Raw genomic sequence first — 20,692 nt, forward strand, 5'->3', positions numbered from 1 at the left:
TGGGAGTTGTGTTTGTGTTGGCGACCCTCCTGTCCTGTGCATCAGCAGCATTTCTTGTATATTCGTCCATGAATTGTTCTGTGAATTGTTGTGGAATTTATGTTTGTAACATGGGCCAAGCAGAGGGTCACCCCTTTGAGTCTGGTCTGCTTGAGGTTTCTTCCTCAGAGGGAGTTTTTCCTTACCACTGTTACTCTGGGGGTTAGTAAGGTTAGACCTTACCTGTGTGAAGCACCTTGAGGCAACTCTGTTGTGATGTGACGCTATATAAATAAATAAATGAAAATAAATGAAATGAAGTGAGTGGACTGTTTAAAATCCCTTGTACACAGTAACATTTTCTCTTCATGCCTAATACTATAACATGCAGGTGTTGCATCTGCAATTTCTTTTTTCGCAGTTGCACAAAGCCACACAGTTTACAATGAGTTTACAAGCTTACTCTCCTGCATGGCAGATTTCATACCAGTGTGCGGGTCAAATTTGTGTGTCAAGGCACTTTAACACAAGTGACTTCTTTAGCCAAGGCTGGTGCCCATTTACAGCTGGATGGACTGGAACAATGGAGATGAAGTGTCTTTAACAAAGACAAACAGTTAGTGTTACCTGGAATCGAGCCCAGGTCTATTTATTGGTGGCCCAACTCCTAAACCACTGAGCTACCTGCTCTTTGTAATCACCTGAAATTCTAGCAAACTAATATTAGTTATGGATTTAAACTGGGAGTGAAGCAAACGTTAACACTTAGCACTTAGCCAGGGTATGAGGTCCCAAAAGGATTGAACTGAGTTGATATGGAGGATGCAATATTAAACATTATCACTCTTCCTAAAGTTGATTTGACTCCATTTTGTACAGTAAGTTGGGATACAATTAAATTGTAAGCGAATCTGACGTATAGTTTGGTTGAACTAATTTTTCTTTGAGCTGATTCCTACACACACAGTATAGTTTGTACGAGCCATCGTCCACGTCCTACATCCCACGCTGTCTTTGTTGTGCGTAGTTGTTGTCAGTACATTTCTGCTTTGTATCTTTTGCCTGCCTATTATTATTTTCTTCAACCACATATTCTCTGGCTCTTGTGCTCTCTGGAACTGTTTTGTGATGTAACTCAATTTTCAGTTATTGACTGCCTGCTAACAACCATACGCAGTTTGCGCTTTGTAAAGAACTGTTACAATATAGGTCTATAAAGGTTACTTTAATTGATTCTTACACAAAAATGGTTACAGTAGCTTAGAAACTAGATTCAAAATCCCAACCTTCACAACCACCATGGCAAACCAACAACATGGTGCCAAGAATACAATACTTTGTCACATTTTTCCAATGCGTTCCAAATTTACAGCATAGGATTTTTTTTTATTTTTTTAACCAAACTATGCTTTCTTGTTCTCTCTGAAAACCTACTGTGACTCTTTGCAGTGCAAAGCAGCACCTTCAGGACTTACACCATGGTGAGGGTGGTGTGATCGCTGGTGACAGTGGAGAAGTGGTTCTCCAACATGGCCAAGGTGCCGGTCAGCGCCACATGGCCACATCCGCAGAAAAGAGCCACGCCTGAGAAGCAGAGGATTGTAGCCACCAGGGATGCATAGGGCACACCGCCCAGACACTTGATGCAGCACTCGAAACATCCTACAGGGGGAACCAGAGAAAAAGAGTATAGTCTTAATTAGGGATACCAATACCAATCTGATACCTTTTTTTGCCCTTAATTTTGTGAACCTAGTCATCTAACAAATATCTGCTCAAACTATTAAACAAATATTGTCCCCCCCCCCCAAAGGTAAAACATACATAATCCACAATGTGAGCCATTTTCAATAAAAAACTTGGATCAGATTGTGTTATGTTTTCTTTTATTTCTGGTATCCAATCCAGTATTTTCAGTCAGTTGGCCTGATAGTGATCCAAAATATTGTATCGATACACCCCTAGTGTTAACAACCCAGATATTAAGTTTGACCCCTGCAGTTTTGCACAGTATCATCCTTGTCAAGCAAAAATAAAGCAGTAAGATGTCTTAATGCTTCTTTTATCAGTGACAAGTGAAGACCACGACTAACAGGGGCAGTCCTGGAGGCGATGCTGCCCCGGGCGGGGCCGGCGCCACCATGCAGAAAAAAAAAACGGGGTGGGGGGGTTGTACTGACGGGGGAGTTCGTGGTTACGTTACGGCAGAGCGCCCGCCCCCCCCCCCCCCCGTCCCATGGTGGGAGGCGCGCATCTGGCACCTGTACAATCCACTGTCCTCAGATCACATCATCATCTGTCATCACGCTCTGCTCTATTATTCTATAATATTTCAAATAAAGGTTTCGAAATTCTCTACATTCCCATTAGGTTTGATTCTGTGTTGTGTATGATGAACCGAAGGAATTCCCAAGATTATGGTGGTCCTGGTGGTCAATTGGTCAAGTTGAAATGGTTCAGCGACAGTCTCACCTCTCGCGTTAGGTGAGCAACGCTGCACAGTGCAGTTTGTGCAGGGGGAGGGGGGAATCATTCAATGTTTGGACGAAGAGGTGGTCGAAACGGAGTAAGACAGTCTTTTTTTTTTTGTAGCTGCTTGTGTTTGGAGACTGATTTCTATCACTGTTTCTGACTTCTATCGCAGTTTCTGTCCCTACCGAGCAGCGGGTGCTACTGAGCCCCTCCACCATCACAAAGCAGACAATTTGAATGTTGTGGACCGGATTTTGGCGAAGCCATTTGATAGTCTTCCTTACGAAGAAGCCATGGCTGCTGTCATGGCTTCAGCTCTCAATGGTTTGCAGGCCAAAGTTAAAGCAATTGCCCCCAGTGCAATGTTTGTGTATTGCTATGCACACAGACTGAATCTGGTTCTGTCTCAGGGGGCTAAATGCTTATCTGAGTACAGAATATTTTTTGCATCACTCTCTGGTTTTGCCACATTTTTCTCAAAATCCACAAAGAGGATGTCTTTTCTTGAGTCTGCAGGCTGCTCAAGGTTGCCCAGAAATGCTCCTACTCAATGGAATTTCACATCACGGATAGTGAGCACTGTGGCAAACAATTATGATGCCCTCCTGCAAACTTTTGTATATAGACTGTTTTCATCTTACTTCTTTTGCACTTCTTGTTATTTATGACAAATTATTGTGGTTTGCCATTTTTGCCTTTAAAGAGTGTTAACTTCTTCACTTGTTGCTTCCTGTTACTTATGATACACAATAGTGTTTGTTATTTCTTCTTATGTGTACAGTAATGGGTACAGAATTTACCTGTCGTTAGTTCATTTATTTATGATACATGATTGCGCTTTACCATTTTTGCCACTTTAATTTATAGGGGTTTTTTGTACATTTTTTGTCACTTCTTGGTATTCTGTAATATACAGATTGTTTAACTTCTTTTGTTGTTTATATGGTGCGACTTTAATGGAGGTTTAAGTCTTGTTCATTATGGTGAATGGTACTCTATGATAATGCAAAGTGCACTCTGTTGGTAAAACTGAATGACGTGCAATATTTTGACCATCGGGTGGTGCTGTAGTGCAGTTGTGCTTTTATAAATACCTGTACTGTACATAGTTGTAATGTGAAGTCACTGAGTCTTTTGTTTTTTTATGTTCAAAAACTTTATTGAAGTAATTATTGTTTATCTTTGTGTTTGTTATTGCAGTAGTCATTAAAACCGGAAATTTGTTCTTGAAAATAGCTGTTGTGAGTTAATTTGTGGGATTGTGGGTGTTCTGGATGAAGTTAGTGTTTTCATGGGTGGTGGGGCGGAGGTGGTGGTAGTGTGCGGGGTGGGGGGGGGGGGGGTTTCGCCCGGGGAGTAAATCACTCTAGAACCGCCACTGACGACTAATAATGAAGTTGTAACGTGTTCTGTAGGCTGCAGAGAATGATGGCTATCCAATCACACACTACACTTACTCTTGGTGGATTGTAGGTTGCCAGCCAAATGGACAACAAACAAACAACATATGAATAAATCTGAGATGAGCCATTTTAAGCTTGTAATACCAATGATTGCCAGGCAGTGGTGCCATACTAGCCATTTCCAAATGCCAGTGAACCTTTTTGGGAAAACTGCTTCAAGATGGGTCAGTGTTTCAGAAAGCTTTATTTCACCCATCACTTTGATGTTGCCTTTAGGTGCAGCAAAACTGCCCCTTTTTGCGGGGAAAGTCGGTAGGACACGAAATGAGGATTCCTTCCTCAAACACAATGATGGTGGTGGTAAAAAGACATTTCACAGAGCCTACAACTCCATTTAGAGTGTCTTTGAGCAAACTTTGCTTTTTTACAACCCCAATTCCAATGAAGTTGGGACGTTGTGTGAAATGTAAATAAAAACAGAATACAATGATTTGCAAATCCTCTTCAACCTATATTCAACTGAATACACCACAAAGACAAGATGTTTAATGTTCAAACTGATAGACTTTTTTTTGTTTTTGTGCAAATATTTGCTTATTTTGAAATGGATGCCTGCAACACATTTCAAAAAAGTTGGGAAGTTGGGACGGGGCAACAAAAAACTGGGAAAGTTGATGAATGCTCAAAGAACACCTGTTTGGAACATTCCACAGGTGAACAGATTAATTGGGAAACAGGTGAGTGTCATGATTGGGTATAAAAGGAGCATCCCCAAAAGGCTCAGCCATTCGCAAGCAAAGATGGGGCGAGGATCACCACTTTGTGAACATCTGCATGAAAAAAAAATAGTCCAACAGTTTAAGAACAATGTTTCTCAACGTTCAATTGCAAGGAATTTATGGATTCCATCATCTACAGTCCATAATAAGAAGATTCAGAGAATCTAGAGAACTTTCTATACGTAACGGGCAAGGCTGAAAACCAGCATTGATTGCCCATGACCTTCGAACCCTCAGGCAGCACTGCATTAAAAACCAACATCATTGTGTAAAGGATCTTACCATCTGGACTCAGGAACACTTCAGAAAACCATTGTCAGTTAACACAGTTCATCGCTATATCTACTAGTGCAAGTTGAAACTCTACCATGCAAAGAGAAAGCCATACATCAACAACATCCAGAAACGCCACCCCCGCCTTCTCTGAGCCTGACCTCATTTGAAATGGACAGACAAAGTGGAAAAGTGTGCTGTGGTCTGATGACGACACATTTCAAATTGTTTTTGGAAATCATGGACATCGTGTCCTCCAGACAAAAGAAGAAAAAGACCATCCAGATTGTTACCAGCACAAAGTTCAAAAGCCACCATCTGTGATGGTATGGGGGTGTGTTAGTGCCCATGACATGGGCAACTTACACATCTGTGATGGCACCATCAATGCTGAAAGGTACAGTAGTGTTCAGAATAATAGTAATCCTATGTGACTAAAAAGATTAATCCAGGTTTTGAGCATATTTCTTATTGTTACATGGGAAACAAGGTACCAGTAGATTAAGTAGATTCTCACAAATCCAACAAGACCAAGCATTCATGATATGCACACTCTTAAGGCTATGAAATTGGGCTATTAGTAAAAAAAAAAAAAAAGTAGAAAAGGGGGTGTTCACAATAATAGTAGCATCTGCTGTTGACGCTACAAACTCAAAACTATTATGTTCAAACTGCTTTTTTTTTTAGCAATCCTGTGAATCACTAAACTAGTATTTAGTTGTATAACCACAGTTTTTCATGATTTCTTCACATCTGCGAGGCATTCATTTTGTTGGTTTGGAACCAAGATTTTGCTTGTTTACTTTTGTGCTTGGGGTCATTGTCTTGTTGAAACACCCATTTCAAGGGCATGTCCTCTTCAGCATAAGGCAACATGACCTCTTCAAGTATTCTGACATATCCAAACTGATCCATAATACCTGGTATGCGATATATAGACCCAACACCATAGTAGGAGAAACATGCCCATATCATTATGCTTGCACCACCATGCTTCACTGTCTTCACTGTGAACTGTGGCTTGAATTCAGAGTTTGGGGGTCATCTCACAAATTGTCTGCGGGCCTTGGACCCAAAAAGAACAATTTTACTCTCATCAGTCCACAAAATATTTCTCCATTTCTCTTTAGGCCAGTTGATGTGTTCTTGGGCAAATTGTAACCTCTTCTGCACATGTCTTTTATTTAACAGAGGGACTTTGCGGGGGATTCTTGCAAATAAATTACCTTCACACGGGCGTCTTCTAACTATCACAGCACTTACAGGTAACTCCAGACTGTCTTTGATCATCCTTGAGCTGATCAATGGGTGAGCCTTTGCCATTCTTGTTATTCTTCTATCCATTTTGATGGTTGTTTTCCGTTTTCTTCCATGCGTCTTTGTTTTTTTTGTCCATTTTAAAGCACTGGAGATCATTGTAGATGAACAGCCTATAATTTTTTGCACCTGCGTATAAGTTTACCCCTCTCCAATCAACTTTTTATCCAAACTACGCTGTTCTTCTGAACAATGTCTTGATCGTCCCATTTTCCTCAGGCTTTCAAAGAGAAAAGCATGTTCAACAGGTGCTGGCTTCGTCCTTAAATAGGGGACACCTGATTCACACCTGTTTGTTCCACAAAATTGACAAACTCACTGACTGAATGCCACACTACTATTATTGTGAACACCCCTTTTCTACTTTTTTTTTACTAATAGCCCAATTTCATAGCCTTAAGAGTGTGCATATCATGAATGCTTGGTCTTGTTGGATTTGTGAGAATCTACTGAATCTACTGGTACCTTGTTTCCCATGTAACAATAAGAAATATACTCAAAACCTGGATTAATATTTTTTAGTCACATAGGACTACTATTATTAATGCCAAGCCACATTCTACACGTGTTACAACAGTGTGGCTTCGTAGTAAAAGAGTGCGGGTAATAGACTGGCCTGCCTGCAGTCCAGACTTGTCGCCCATTGAAAATGTGTGGCACATTATGAAGCGCAAAATATGACAACGGAGATGCCAGACTGTTGAACAACTGAAGTTGTACATCAACCAAGAATGGGAAAGAATTCCACCTATAAAGCTTCAACAATTAGTGTCCTCAGTTCCCAAACACTTATTGAGTGTTGTTACAAGGAAAGGTGATGTAACACAGTGGTAAACATACCACTGTCCCAGCTTTTTTTAAACGTGTTACAGGCATCTATTTCAAAATTAGCAAATATTTGCACAAAAACAATAAAGTTGCTCAGTTTGAACATTAAATATCTTGTCTTTGTGGTGTATTCAATTGAATATAAGTTGAAAAGGATTTGCAAATCATTGTATTCTGTTTTTATTTACATTTTACACAACAGTCCAACTTCATTGGAACTGGGGTTGTAATCACCACAAAATACCAGCGTTAAGACAGGTGGTGAGCACAAAGGGGTTGGAATTACCTTTCTCATTAGCATAGCATGGACGTAGTTTTAGTCTGAAGATAATACCACCACTCAGAGTTGCACCTGCCCTTCCCTTTAAACTGAAGTGTGCCAGGCACACAGTGCTCTAGCATCAAGAAAGTGGATGTACGTGAAAAGATTTCTGAAACATTAGTAGATCATTGCTGACCTGCCTGAGCACACAGTGGACACCAAAGCTCCCTGAGGAGAAGCAGCAAAGTGTTTTTTTTTTTTTTGTATTTTCTCTTATTTTCTGTGATGGCTGATTTCAATTCACTTCCATCATGTATGTTATGGTATTTAATGTCTGTATCAGGGGGTCAGGGTATTGGGATAAAGGGTGTTTTTCCCATTATGAATAACAGCTCCTCACTTTGCAACTTCACATCACAAACGCTGATGCCAAATGTGCACTTTTTGAGGTGCAACAGCTTTGGACATGGCTAGATATCAAACCTATCATATTATCACATGAAAATTCAGTAAGATATATTTTCTATTATATATTCCAAATCTAAGGTAGAACTCTACTAGTGTATATTAAGGTATATCTAAATATCAAAAAAAAAAAAAAAAAAAAAAAAAAAAAAGATTAGAGCCACTTAGGTGCCTGGTCTTGAGATCCAGGGATGGTATGTATGAGACGTATGAGACGTACGTATACATGTATGAGATGATCACATAGATTTGTGTGTGTGAGCATCGCACTGAGCAAGAGGGAGGTACAGTTCTGTTTTCTTCCCACCAACAGTAGCCAACATATAATACACCATTTCAGGCAACACTACAAGAACATCTTGAGTGTTTCATTTCAACTCCAACATAGTGGATTACAGAGACACAATTACAGAAATTGTGTCACTGTCTAAATGCCTATGGATTGGACTGTAAATGAATAAATCTGCTGAAAAACAGACAAACACACCAGCATATAACTGTTGATGAGCACGTAGTCTCTCTCTGACATAGTAAACAGGTAAATGGGTTGAATAACTATTTTCATTTAACAAAGCATCCTGATTGGAACAAGATACAATAAAGATAATGGAGAAAATATAAATTCTGAATGACTGGCATTTGTCCAGATCCAGTTTGAAACCTCACAGCTTTTGTAAAACTATGCAATACTTTAAAATGATCTGGGTGGAACAGAGGTCAGCATCATGATGCCTCGTAGCTGTGTGGAAAACACTCGATGCAACACTCGACACTACACTGCAGCTCTCACGAATATTCAAACTGTGCAGGTAAATCAAGCAGCTGCATCATGAGATCGCACTCATTGTGCAGACGACGGCTTCGGCTGGCTAACCGACCAGCTTTTTCCACTTAGTCTGAGTTCAGCTGGGAGTGCTGAATATTACATGTAAGCTGCATCAAAAAATCATATCCTAAAAAAAAAAATACTGCTCCCTGCCTCACTTTAAAGTAATATTTGAAGTCCCCCTCCCTCCCCACCTTTGACCAGATTGCATAAATAACTCATGATGCCATCTTTTATAAATTATTTAAAATTGAAGACTCCAGGCATCCAAAGTGGTATTTAGGCGGCTGAGGCCTCTTACCCTGCAACTATCGTGATTTGGGGGTATTTGCACAGGTGAAAATGAGAAAAACAAACAAGGAACTGCATCATGTGAGTAAAATTCAGAGACATTTATAAGGAATCAAAAGGAAAATGCTAATTGCCTGTAGACTTGTTCGTTCATTCTTTGCAGCGTTTATTTATTTATTGTCACTCCACAGGCATGCTGTGTTTGCAGAATGGTAACAAATAATCATAAATTATCTCTTCAGCTCAGGCAATTCCTGCAGAATGATGATGATGATGATGATGTTAGTTCATTTGCTTCCAATTTAACTACGGCAGGCCATGCACCATCTCCTGAGAGGGTTAGAGACTCGATGTGAGGCACATGTGCATGCACGGGGACCGCACGCTGCACCCATGTCAGGATGAAGAGGAAATCAAACACACGGAAATTTATTCACATTGTATTGGCACATGACAGGCATCTTATATAATGTCATTAAAAATAGCTCCTCCAGCAACGTGGGAGGTCCCCCCCCCCACACACACACACACATACACACACACAAAGCAGAAAATGAACTGTGTACCGTTTTGCTGTTTCCATGACAACCTGCTCTATTTGGCAACTCCAAAGCATCACTATTTCATTCTTTGAATCTGGTTCAATGCAACCACTGTATATTTGGATTGAACAGGACTTAAGAATCATATAAAGCTTGTAGATACCTGTGCAGCTCTGCGAAATGACATCATAAAGGGCCAGTGACTGCAATTTATGATCCTAAATGTATATGACATGATTCTTCAGTACAGTGCATCTCAGATGATCTGACCTCAGGCTCAGGCTGACAGAGATGGTTTAAGATTGTATCCTTCTGCATGCAGTTAACAATCCACACTCACTGGACACTAGATTGGGGTTTCTGACCAAAAGCCTGACTAAAACACATACTCTGGAGTACATTACCAGATCTCAATATGACCTGAGACCCACATTAGTCAAACTAGGTGAATTTCAAGTCCTAATTCTGTCACTGTTTGCTGTTAGAAAACTGAGCCCGACCCCTCTTGCTGTGAGGTACCACTACACCACTGCACCATACAGGCTTATTTTTACCTCAAAATCTTGAGTGAGCACACTGCAAAAACTGATATCTAAGAAAGTAAAAAAAGAAAATTTGACTAGAAAAATATATATATTTTTTTTCCAGCTAATATCAAGCTGTATCTAATGCTGCATTTACACATAACGACGACAAGTCACAAACATTATTCTTGAGCGTGCGTAATGGTTCCTGATAATTCGCCAGCAACATGTGCCATTAATTGTAACATGTGGTAACAGGTTGCAGCAGTTCCTGAGGACACCTGACCCTCTGCCCCGAATCATCACATTCGTGATCAGCGGCCAAGAATATGTACTTCGTGGCATTCGTGACTTATCGTCGTTATGTGTAAATGCAGCATTAACCAATAACAAGGAAAGGCAATGGATTTCAAATCATCCAAGCAAAGGAACAAGATTGTTTTCATTATTGTAAGACAGAGGCTAATCATAAAATAAGAATTCTGTCTAGTGTTAAGGCACATTTTGATTATTCAGTGCCTAGAGATTTGGCTAATTTTGAGAATTCTAACCAAGTACATTTTTCTTACCCCATTGGCAGATTTTTTGATGCAGTGCACTGAGACATTTTGAGCGAAGAAAAGAAGGTTTTGCATCCACTGAAATAAATTTTGTCGAGAAAACAATTTAGTCTTGTACTATAAAACAAATCTACACAATTATTTTATAATAATTTCAGTTATTGCTAATTATAACAAACAGTAGGTGTGTGCGCATGTGTGTCTGTATGGGGGAGCAACCAGTGATTCCTGTTCTTATTTCTTCAGGCTTCTAGCCACACTGCAAAAGGTGGGGTAACTATGTCCCTTTTGGGCTACTGTATCTTCATTTTTTCCCCAGACGCAATTACTGATGCATACAGTTCTATACACAAATGGTAAATGAACTGCACTTTTCCATCTGCATCAGATGTTCAAAGCGCTTTACAAATAATGCCTCACATTCACCCCGATGTGAGGGTGCTGCCATACAAGGTACTCGCTACACAATGGGAGCCACCAGGGGATTAAGGACATTGCCCAAAGGCCCTTAGTGATTTTCCAGTCAGGCTGGGACTTGAATCAAAGATCCTCTGGTCTCAAAACCAATGCTTTAACCACTAGATCATCACCTCCTCAAACTAGACCATCGCCCCCCCAGACGCAGTCCTTGGTCTTCCTAAGTGGTCTCCCAGTCAAGTACTAATCACGATGTACTCGGCTTCACTTATGAGATATGACAGGGCCATGTCTACAGAGAGTAGCATGACTGTGCACTTATTCTGAACACATGAAAACACATAATTTTATTGTTACACAAGAACAATCAGGTGGTTATGAAGAATATATTCCATTTTTGCTAATAAATGCCCCTAAATCCTACACAATATGGCTTTAAACATTGCAGTATGGTGCATTTTGGGCTTTGGCAGAGGGCTGCACTTTAATGAATGCTGTTCTAATTATCCTGCACAAGCCAGGCAGAGTTGCATGCCACTGGGGAGCCTTTACTGATGGGTTTATAACAGCAGATTGAGATCTCCCCTCGAGGGAAGAAGGTATTAGGACTGAGTGAGAAATGCCAAATGGACTCATCGCAGACGTACTGATTTAATTTTTGAATTCAGTTAACAGATTATATATGGTTCAACTAGCCAAGGAAATCCCACACACTTAGAGGGAATGAGATGTGTGGGGGAAAAACAACCCTGTAAATATATAAGATGACAGACATAAAGCAAAAACAAAGCTTCTCTTCATTTTTCCTGAAAATGTCTTACAACAGCTGGTGAGTTACATAATGGTGCATTTACACATAGGCAAGATATGTTACAAATGTCATATTTGCATCATTCTTGGCACATTCCTGACATTCTTAGTGTGACTTAATGAATCTGAATAGGTTTCTTAATAGTGAGTATTGGGTGATATTTGTGTAGCATGTTTTTGGCTGTCAAAAAAATCTTCCACGAATGTCACACACCACCCTCATTTCACCTCATGTCGTAACTGAGCGTGTTGACCCATCTTGATTAGTGGTGATCCTTAACAGAGCATGACAGCATTCTTCTCTGACATGCGGACAATTAAACCCTGCTGCACTGCATTCAGTTTCATTGCTGTGGTATGCTGAAGGACAGTGACGCCAAGTCGGCTATTCCAATGCTCCTCAGCGCGCTCCTGCAGGTGTTCCACCTGCTGCATGCGCCTGATGTTTGGGAAACTGAGCGAGACGAGAGCCACGTAGAGCCACACATCTGGCTGTCTGTCTCCTTCTCCTCTCTGCACCACTCCATGGCACAGAGCCCAACTAAGCATGCAGTCACAAAGTTCTTCTGCTGTGGATTTTGAGGAGCAAACTGGAGCGATCTGAATTGTTCAGCAAATGACAGTAGGATGAATACGGGGGTGTGTGTGGAGACAATTCGCCTCATTCACAATGTGACAGAATATAAGGATGCGCTGTTACACACAATAGCGCCCAACAACGCGGAACATTATTCTTGACCGTGCGTAATTGTTCCTGATAATTCTCCAGCAACATATGCCATTAATCGTAACACGTGGTAACAGGTTGCAGCAGTTCCTGAGGACACCTGATGCCTCGGTCTCGAATCATCACATTTGTGATCAGCGACCAAGAGTGTATACTTCGTGGCATTCATGACTTGCCATTGTTATACGTTAATGCAGCATAAGGTTAAATATAATACAATGATAAAATACCCTAGGCCATATGAGCATAACAATAGGAAACAGAATGTGACCTTTTGACCTCTTAAAACAGGTCAAGGTTAGCTATCTTTGAACTTGTCCAAGGTCTGTATCTCAAGAATGTTCCCTAAAGACCCTGGCAGTGATAGGACTGGACTTATGCTGAGCACAGACGGACAGATGGACGCAAGGCCTTTGCAATACACAAAGGCCATATTTTGGCCTCGGGTAAATATGATTTGGACTCTCCTAAAGTGTTACCATGCATCGGTTACAACGATTTCTGTTCAAAGTGCTCTAAGTGAAATTTTACACATTGATTTTACATCCAACAGTTATTTTCTGTGTTAAGAGTTTGTGGCATAATGGCATCCTGTGCACAGAATGAAGAAACATCCCCTCCGTATGAGCCCTTCTGTTCCTTGTTTATATACAGAGGGGAAAATTGTTGTGAAAGTGTCGTGACACGGACCCACAACAGGAGGCGTTAATGAATGGACAATGGATAAGCCAAAAGTAACAATTTACTGTTGTGAATCGCACAACGACGTACAGACAATAACAATATGGTGGACTGTCAATCATACACCAGGTGACGTGTGGGCAGGCTCGACGACAGAAGACGCCTGGCGAGAGAAGAGCCAGATCCCCACACAGCTTCCACCACCAACGGAGCTGAAGAACACCGGAGCCGCCAAGCCCTGCACCCCAGGTGGCCGCTGTCTTCAGCAGTCAGACCCGGTACTGCTGGCAGAAAACAGAGACAGTCCTGATGAGTGTGAGTTCGCACACTCAGTAATCCCACAGTCAGTGTTTAGTTAGGAGGGAGCACCTCCACCTCCAATCACACACTCGTGCAGCTCCTGTTTCACCACTTATCTGGTTTGGGGTGTGAGGCGAAGCCGTCGCTGATCACACCAAATGCCAATCCCACAGATAAGGACACACCAGGAAAACGGCTGCAAAGAAGTTCAGATTAATACTCAATGTTTTTGAGTCAGCAGAGAAAATTACCTGAATGGTAGCTGATTTCTCGACGAGGAGGTGGAGTTGCAGTCCGGCCTTTATGGTGATGGTGATGAGATGAATGAGTGACAGCTGGTGCTGAGGATGAGTGACAGCTGTCACTCCCAGTGGCTCCGGCGCCCTCTCGGGCTTGAAGCCCGCACTCCAAGCAGGGCGCCATCTGGTGGTGGTGGGCCAGCAGTACCTCCTCTTCAGCGGCCCACACAACAGGACCCCCCCCCTCAACAGGCGCCTCCTGGCGCCCGACCAGGCTTGTCCGGGTGCCGGGCGTAGAATTCGGCCAGGAGGGCCGGGTCCAGGATGAAGCTCCTCTTCACCCAGGAGCATTCTTCGGGTCCATATCCTTCCCAGTCCACCAAATACTGGAACCCCCGGCCCTTTCGACGAACGTCCAGGAGTCGGTGCACAGTCCAAGCGGGCTCCGCGTCGATGATCCGGGCAGGAGGCGGCGCCGGTCCGGGGGCACAGAGGGGAGAGGTGTGGCAGGGTTTGAGTCTGGAAACATGGAATACTGGATGTATCCGCAGTGAAGCTGGACTGAGGACCTTCACGATGGTGAAGGGTCCTATAAATCTGTCCTTCAGCTTCTGGGATTCCGTTTGCAGAGGTATGTCCTTTGTGGATAACCAAACCGCCTGCCCGGGCTGGTATGCAGGGGCCGGGGAACGCTGGCGGTCTGCATGGGCCTTAGCCCTCGTCCGGACTCTGAGCAGGGAAGAGCGGGCGGTACGCCACACCCGACGGCACTTCCTCAGATGGGCCTGGACCGAGGGCACCCCGACCTCTCCCTCCACTAGCGGAAACAATGGTACCCCAAACACACCTCAAACGGGGAGAGGCTGGTGGCAGATGAAACTTGGCTATTATGAGCGTACTCGATCCAGGCCAGATGGTCACTCCAGGCCGTCGGGTGCGCGGAGGTCACGCAGCGGAGGGCCTGCTCCAGTTCCTGGTTCGTCCGCTCTGCCTGCCCGTTCGTCTGGGGGTGGTACCCAGACGAGAGACTGACGGTGGCCCCCAGTTCCCTGCAGAAACTCCTCCAGACGTGGGAGGAGAACTGAGGACCACGATCTGAGACAATGTCTGCTGGAATCCCATGCAGATGCACGACGTGGTGGACCAGGAGGTCTGCAGTCTCCTGGGCCGTCGGGAGCTTCGGGAGGGCCACGAAGTGGGCCGCCTTGGAGAACCGGTCCACTATCGTTAAGATGGTGGTGTTGCCCTGGGACGGCGGGAGGCCCGTGACAAAGTCCAGGCCGATATGAAACCAGGGGCGACGAGGCACAGGCAGAGGCTGGAGGAGGCCTTGGGCCTTGTGATGGTCGGCTTTGCCCCTGGCACAGGTGGTGCAGGCCTGGACATACTCCCGGACGTTGGCTTCCATAGACGCCCACCAGAAGCGCTGCCGGACCACTGCCACGGTCCTTCGCACCCCTGGGTGACAGGAGAGCTTTGAACCGTGACAGAAGTCAAGGACCGCAGCCCTGGCCTCTGGTGGGATATACAATTTGTCCTTCGGACCTGTCCCCGGGTCCGGGCTCCGTGTCAGGGCCTCCCGGACGGTCTTCTCCACGTCCCAGGTAAGGGTGGCCACGACAGTGGACTCGGGGATGATGGTTTCAGGGGGGTCTGACAGCTCGGTCTTGACCTCCTCTTCATGCACCCGGGACAGGGCGTCAGATCGTTGGTTCTTTGTCCCGGGGCGGTAGGTGATCCGGAAGTCAAAACGCCCAAAGAACAGTGACCAGCGGGCTTGCCTGGGGTTCAGACGCTTCGCGGTCCGGATGTACTCCAGGTTCCGATGGTCCGTGAAAACCGTGAATGGTACCGATGCTCCCTCCAACAGGTGTCTCCACTCCTCAAGAGCCTCCTTCACCGCAAGAAGTTCCCGATTGCCGACGTCATAGTTCCGTTCAGCTGGGGTCAACCTGCGGGAAAAGTAGGCACATGGATGGAGAACCTTGTCGGACTCCCCGCTCTGGGACAGCACGGCTCCTATCCCTGAGTCAGAGGCATCCACTTCAACAACAAACTGGCGCTTGGGATTCGGCTGCACCAGAACCGGTGCAGTCGAGAACCGGCATTTCAACTCCCTAAACGCGGCTTCACACCGATCCGACCAGGTGAAGGGGACTTTTGTGGAGGTCAGGGCTGTCAGGGGGCTAACTACCTGACTGTAGCCCTTGATGAACCTCCGGTAGAAATTTGCAAAACCGAGGAACTGTTGTAGTTTCCTACGGTTCGTTGGTTGGGGCCAATCTCTCACTGCCGCAACCTTGGCCGGATCAGGGGCGACGGAGTTGGAGGAGATTATGAACCCCAAGAAGGACAAAGAAGTGCGGTGGAACTCACACTTCTCGCCCTTCACAAACAGCCGGTTCTCCAACAACCGCTGTAGGACCTGACGTACATGCTTGACATGGGTCTCAGGATCCGGAGAAAAGATGAGTATATCGTCTAGATATACGAAGACAAACCGATGCAGGAAGTCCCGCAAGACGTCATTAACCAACGCTTGGAATGTCGCGGGCGCATTGGTGAGACCGAACGGCATGACCAGGTACTCAAAGTGACCTAACGGGGTGTTAAATGCCGTCTTCCACTCGTCTCCCTCCCGGATCCGAACCAGGTGATAAGCATTCCTAAGATCCAATTTCGTGAAAATTTGGGCTCCATGCAGGGGCATGAACACTGAATCCAACAGAGGTAACGGGTATCGGTTGCGAACCGTGATCTTGTTCAGCCCTCTGTAATCAATGCATGGACGGAGTCCGCCATCCGCCGTCCTTCTTGCACACAAAAAAGAAACCAGCACCCATCGGGGAGGTGGAGTTCTGGATCAACCCGGCAGCTAACGAGTCCCGGATGTAGGTCTCCATTGATTCGCGTTCCGGATGTGAGAGGTTGTACAGCCTGCTGGACGGGTACTCAACGCCCGGTATCAAATCAATGGCACAATCGTACGGACGGTGCGGGGGCAGCGTGAGTGCCAGATCCTTGCTGAAGACGTCAGCAAGGTCGTGGTACTCGGCCGGCACCGCCGCCAGATTGGGGGGGACTAAAACCTCCTCCTTAGCTGTCACACCGGGTGGAACCGAGGATCCTAAACACTCCCGGTGGCAGGTTTCGCTCCACTGAACCACAACCCCAGTCGGCCAATCAATCCGGGGATTGTGTTTTAACACCCATGGAAAACCCAGAATCACTCGGGAGGTAGAAGGTGTTACATAAAACACAATCTCCTCCCTGTGATTCCCAGACACCACCAACGTCACTGGCTGTGTCTGGTGTGTGATTAGTGGAAGAAGGGTGCCATCTAGCGCCCGCACCGACAATGGTGACGGTAAGGCCACTAGAGGGAGCCCAACCTCCTTTGCCCATCTGCTATCCAGCAGATTCCCCTCCGACCCCGTGTCCATCAGTGCTGGGGCGTGAAGGGTTAGATCCCCACTCAGGATTGTGACTGGGATTCGTGCAGATCGTCGGGGTTTCCCCACGTGGGTGTTGTGACCCACCCTTAGCCCAGTCTCTAAGGACGAGTGCTGCTGTTTTGACCGTTTGGGGCATTCTCTCTGTGTGTGCTCGGTAGAGCTGCAGAGAAAACACTCTCCACGGATCAGCCTCCTTTGTCTCTGATCTGATCGTTTTTTGGCCCTGCTCGTTTCCATAGCAACGTCAGCGGGGGGAGCTGTTGTCACGTGGAGAGCCCTGGCAGTGGAGCGTGGGGAAGTCGGCTCCCTTTCAGAGCCGGGAGGAAGAGGGACGGCTTGTTCCTGACCACGCTCCTCGTCTAGCTCCCGTCGGTGTTCCGATAATCGGTTGTCTAACCGTATAACCAGGTCGATAAGCCCTTCTAAATCCCGCGGCTCGTCCTTCGCCACCAGGTGCTCCTTAAGGACCAGAGACAGTCCGTTTACAAAGGCGGCGCGGAGCGCAACAGCATTCCAGCCGGCTCGCGCTGCCGCGATGCGGAAGTCAACTGCATACTTTGCTGCGCTCCGACACCCCTGCCGTATCAACAGCAGCACACTTGAAGCGGTCTCGCCTCTATGAGGGTGGTCTAACACCTGTTGGAACTCCCTCACAAACTCAGTATAAACCGTTAGGAGCTGTGAATTCTGCTCCCAAAGCGCCGTAGCCCAGGCGCGTGCCTCTCCTCGAAGCAAATTGATCACATAAGCCACCCGGCTGGCATCTGCTGCGTACATGACGGGACGCTGTGAAAAGATGAGCGAGCACTGCATCAAGAAGTCCGCGCACGTCTCCACACAGCCTCCGTACAGCTCCGGAGGGCTTATGTATGCTTCAGGGGAAGGTGGGGGGGTTCGTTGAACGACCAGCGGAATGTCTGTTTCTGGCACACGGTCAGCAGGAGGAGGTGCTGCAGCAGCGCCCTGAGCACGCGCTTCCACCTGGGCGGTGAGAGCCTCCATCCTATGATTGAGAACACTGCTCTGCTCGGTAACTAAGTCCAACCGAGCGGTAAAGGCGGTTAAGATGTGCTGCAGCTCACCCAACACGCCTCCTGCTGGCGCCTGTGCACCTCGCTCTTCCATTGGCTGTTCAAGCGATGGTTGACGCCCCTCGGGATCCATGACGCTGGCCAAGAAATCCTGTTGTGAAAGTGTCGTGACACGGACCCACAACAGGGGGCGTTAATGAACGGACAATGGATAAGCCAAAAGTAACAATTTACTGTTGTGAATCTCACGACGTACAGACAATAACAATATGGTGGACTGTCAATCATACACCAGGTGACGTGTGGGCAGGCTCGACGATAGAAGACGCCTGGCGAGAGAAGAGCCAGATCCCCACACAGCTTCCACCACCAATGGAGCTGAAGAACACCGGAGCCGCCAAGCCCTGCGCCCCAGGTGGCCGCTGTCTTCAGCAGTCAGACCCGGTACTGCTGGCAGAAAACAGAGACAGTCCTGATGAGTGTGAGTTCGCACACTCAGTAATCCCACAGTCAGTGTTTAGTTAGGAGGGAGCACCTCCACCTCCAATCACACACTCGTGCAGCTCCTGTTTCACCACTTATCTGGTTTGGGGTGTGAGGCGAAGCCGTCGCTGATCACACCAAACGCCAATCCCACAGATAAGGACACACCAGGAAAACGGCTGCAAAGAAGTTCAGATTAATACTCAATGTTTGAGTCAGCAGAGACTCCAAGCAGGGCGCCATCTGGTGGTGGTGGGCCAGCAGTACCTCCTCTTCAGCGGCCCACACAACAAAAATAAGCGTTTCATCCAATGCTAATTTTACAAGTTTTCCCACCTACAAAGAATGGTCTGTAATTTTTATCATAAGTACACTTCAACTGTACTTCAACAGAATCTAAAAAATAATAAAATAAAATAAAAAAAAATTGGAAAATCACATTGTATGATTTTTAAATAATTAATTTGCATTTTATTGCATGAAATATGTATTTGATACAATAGAAAAACAGACCTTAATATTTGGTACAGAAATCTTGTTTTCACACACTGCAGCAGGAATTTTGGTCCACTCTTCCATACAGATCTTCTCCAGATCTTTCAGGATTTGAGTTTCAGCTCCTTCCAAAGATTTTCTATTGAGTTCAGGTCTTGACACTGGCTAGGCCACTCAAGGACCTTGAAATGCGTCTTACAGAGCCCCTCCTTAGCAGTAATGTAACAAAGTAGAAATACTTCATTACTGTACTTAAGTAGAATTTTAACGTATCTGTACTTTACTTCATTATTTACATTTCTGGCAACTTTCACTTTTACTTCATTACATTTCCTCAATAAAATGTACACTGTTACTCTGATACATTTCCCTAAACCATCTTCGTTACTCATTACTACAATATAAAAGTGCAAGCAATTTGATTGGGCAATGCCTGTTTACAGAGATGAAAGCAGCGGTGCGCCGTACTGGGAAGAGACATCCTCTTCAGCCACAGCAGAGGGGTCTGCCTTTCACCCCTGCAGCAAGAGCTGTATTTGACATAAAACAAGTTTAAAAGACAAAATAATAAGTCAAAGTCGGCTCCAGCTCCATCATGGGATAGAGTAATGTAGTCTGTTTCCACACTATGGAGGGAGCACAAGCCCGGCGCCAGGAAAAAAATATTAAGGGGGCGATGAGTTTATCACAGGGGGCGGGGTCGCACCCCCCCCCCCCCCCCCAAAAAAAATACGCACCGGAGGAGACGTGCCTCTGAGCGTGCGTAATGAATTGGGTGCGCTCCTGGAAAGCTCATGTGTTTAGGCTACACCGTTGTAAGAGACTAAGAGTAAAGAGTGATGACAGTATTTTTTTTAATTATTATTTGAATGTATAGACCCTCGGTCAAGTGATCTGCATACCACAAAACCAAACCAACAACTGATCTGAGAAACGACACGAGACAGTAGATTAACCCCACATACAGCCCTCCATCACAAGCACAAACACAGTGCAACTGGGCATGTGCGCCACTCCATGGCACAGAGCCCAACTACGCATACAGTCACAAAGTTCTTCTGAAAAACTGGAGCGATCTGAATTCGAATGGATGAATATGGATGTGTGTGTGGAGGCAATTCACCTCGTTCACAACGTGACAGAACTTAACGATGCGCTGTTACGCGCAATAGCGCGCAACAACACGGAACACTATTCTTGACCGTGCGTAATGGTTCCTGATAATTCTCCAGCAACACGTGCCATTAATCGTAACGTGTGGTAACAGGTCGCAGCAGTTCCTGAGGACACCTGACACCTGAGAATTGTGTTGTTGCGCGCTATTGCGCGTAACAGCGCATCGTTAAGTTCTGTCACATTGTGAACGAGATGAATTGTCTCCACACACACACACACCCATATTCATCCAACCGAATTCAGATCGCTCCAGTTTTTCAGAAGAACTTAGTGACTGCACGCGTAGTTGGGCTCTGTGCCATGGAGTGGCGCAGAGAGGAGGAGGACAGAGCCAGATGTGTGGCTTCATGCGGGTCT

The 20,692-nt window shown here is 45.4% G+C and overlaps 1 protein-coding gene across 1 annotated transcript in view; it reads right to left on the bottom strand.

Annotated features, from left to right (window-relative positions):
• LOC117514526 (neuronal membrane glycoprotein M6-b-like) overlaps positions 1-20,692 on the bottom strand; it is a 134,772-nt gene that overhangs the window by 18,332 nt on the left and 95,748 nt on the right. Inside the window, exon 2 of the mRNA XM_034175034.1 lies at positions 1,455-1,641. Within this exon, the coding sequence (XP_034030925.1) occupies positions 1,455-1,641 (187 nt within the window). The remainder of the gene's footprint in view (positions 1-1,454; positions 1,642-20,692) is intronic.

The sequence above is a fragment of the Thalassophryne amazonica genome, chromosome 1 (assembly GCF_902500255.1).
Source record: "Thalassophryne amazonica chromosome 1, fThaAma1.1, whole genome shotgun sequence".
Taxonomy (NCBI): domain Eukaryota; kingdom Metazoa; phylum Chordata; class Actinopteri; order Batrachoidiformes; family Batrachoididae; genus Thalassophryne; species Thalassophryne amazonica.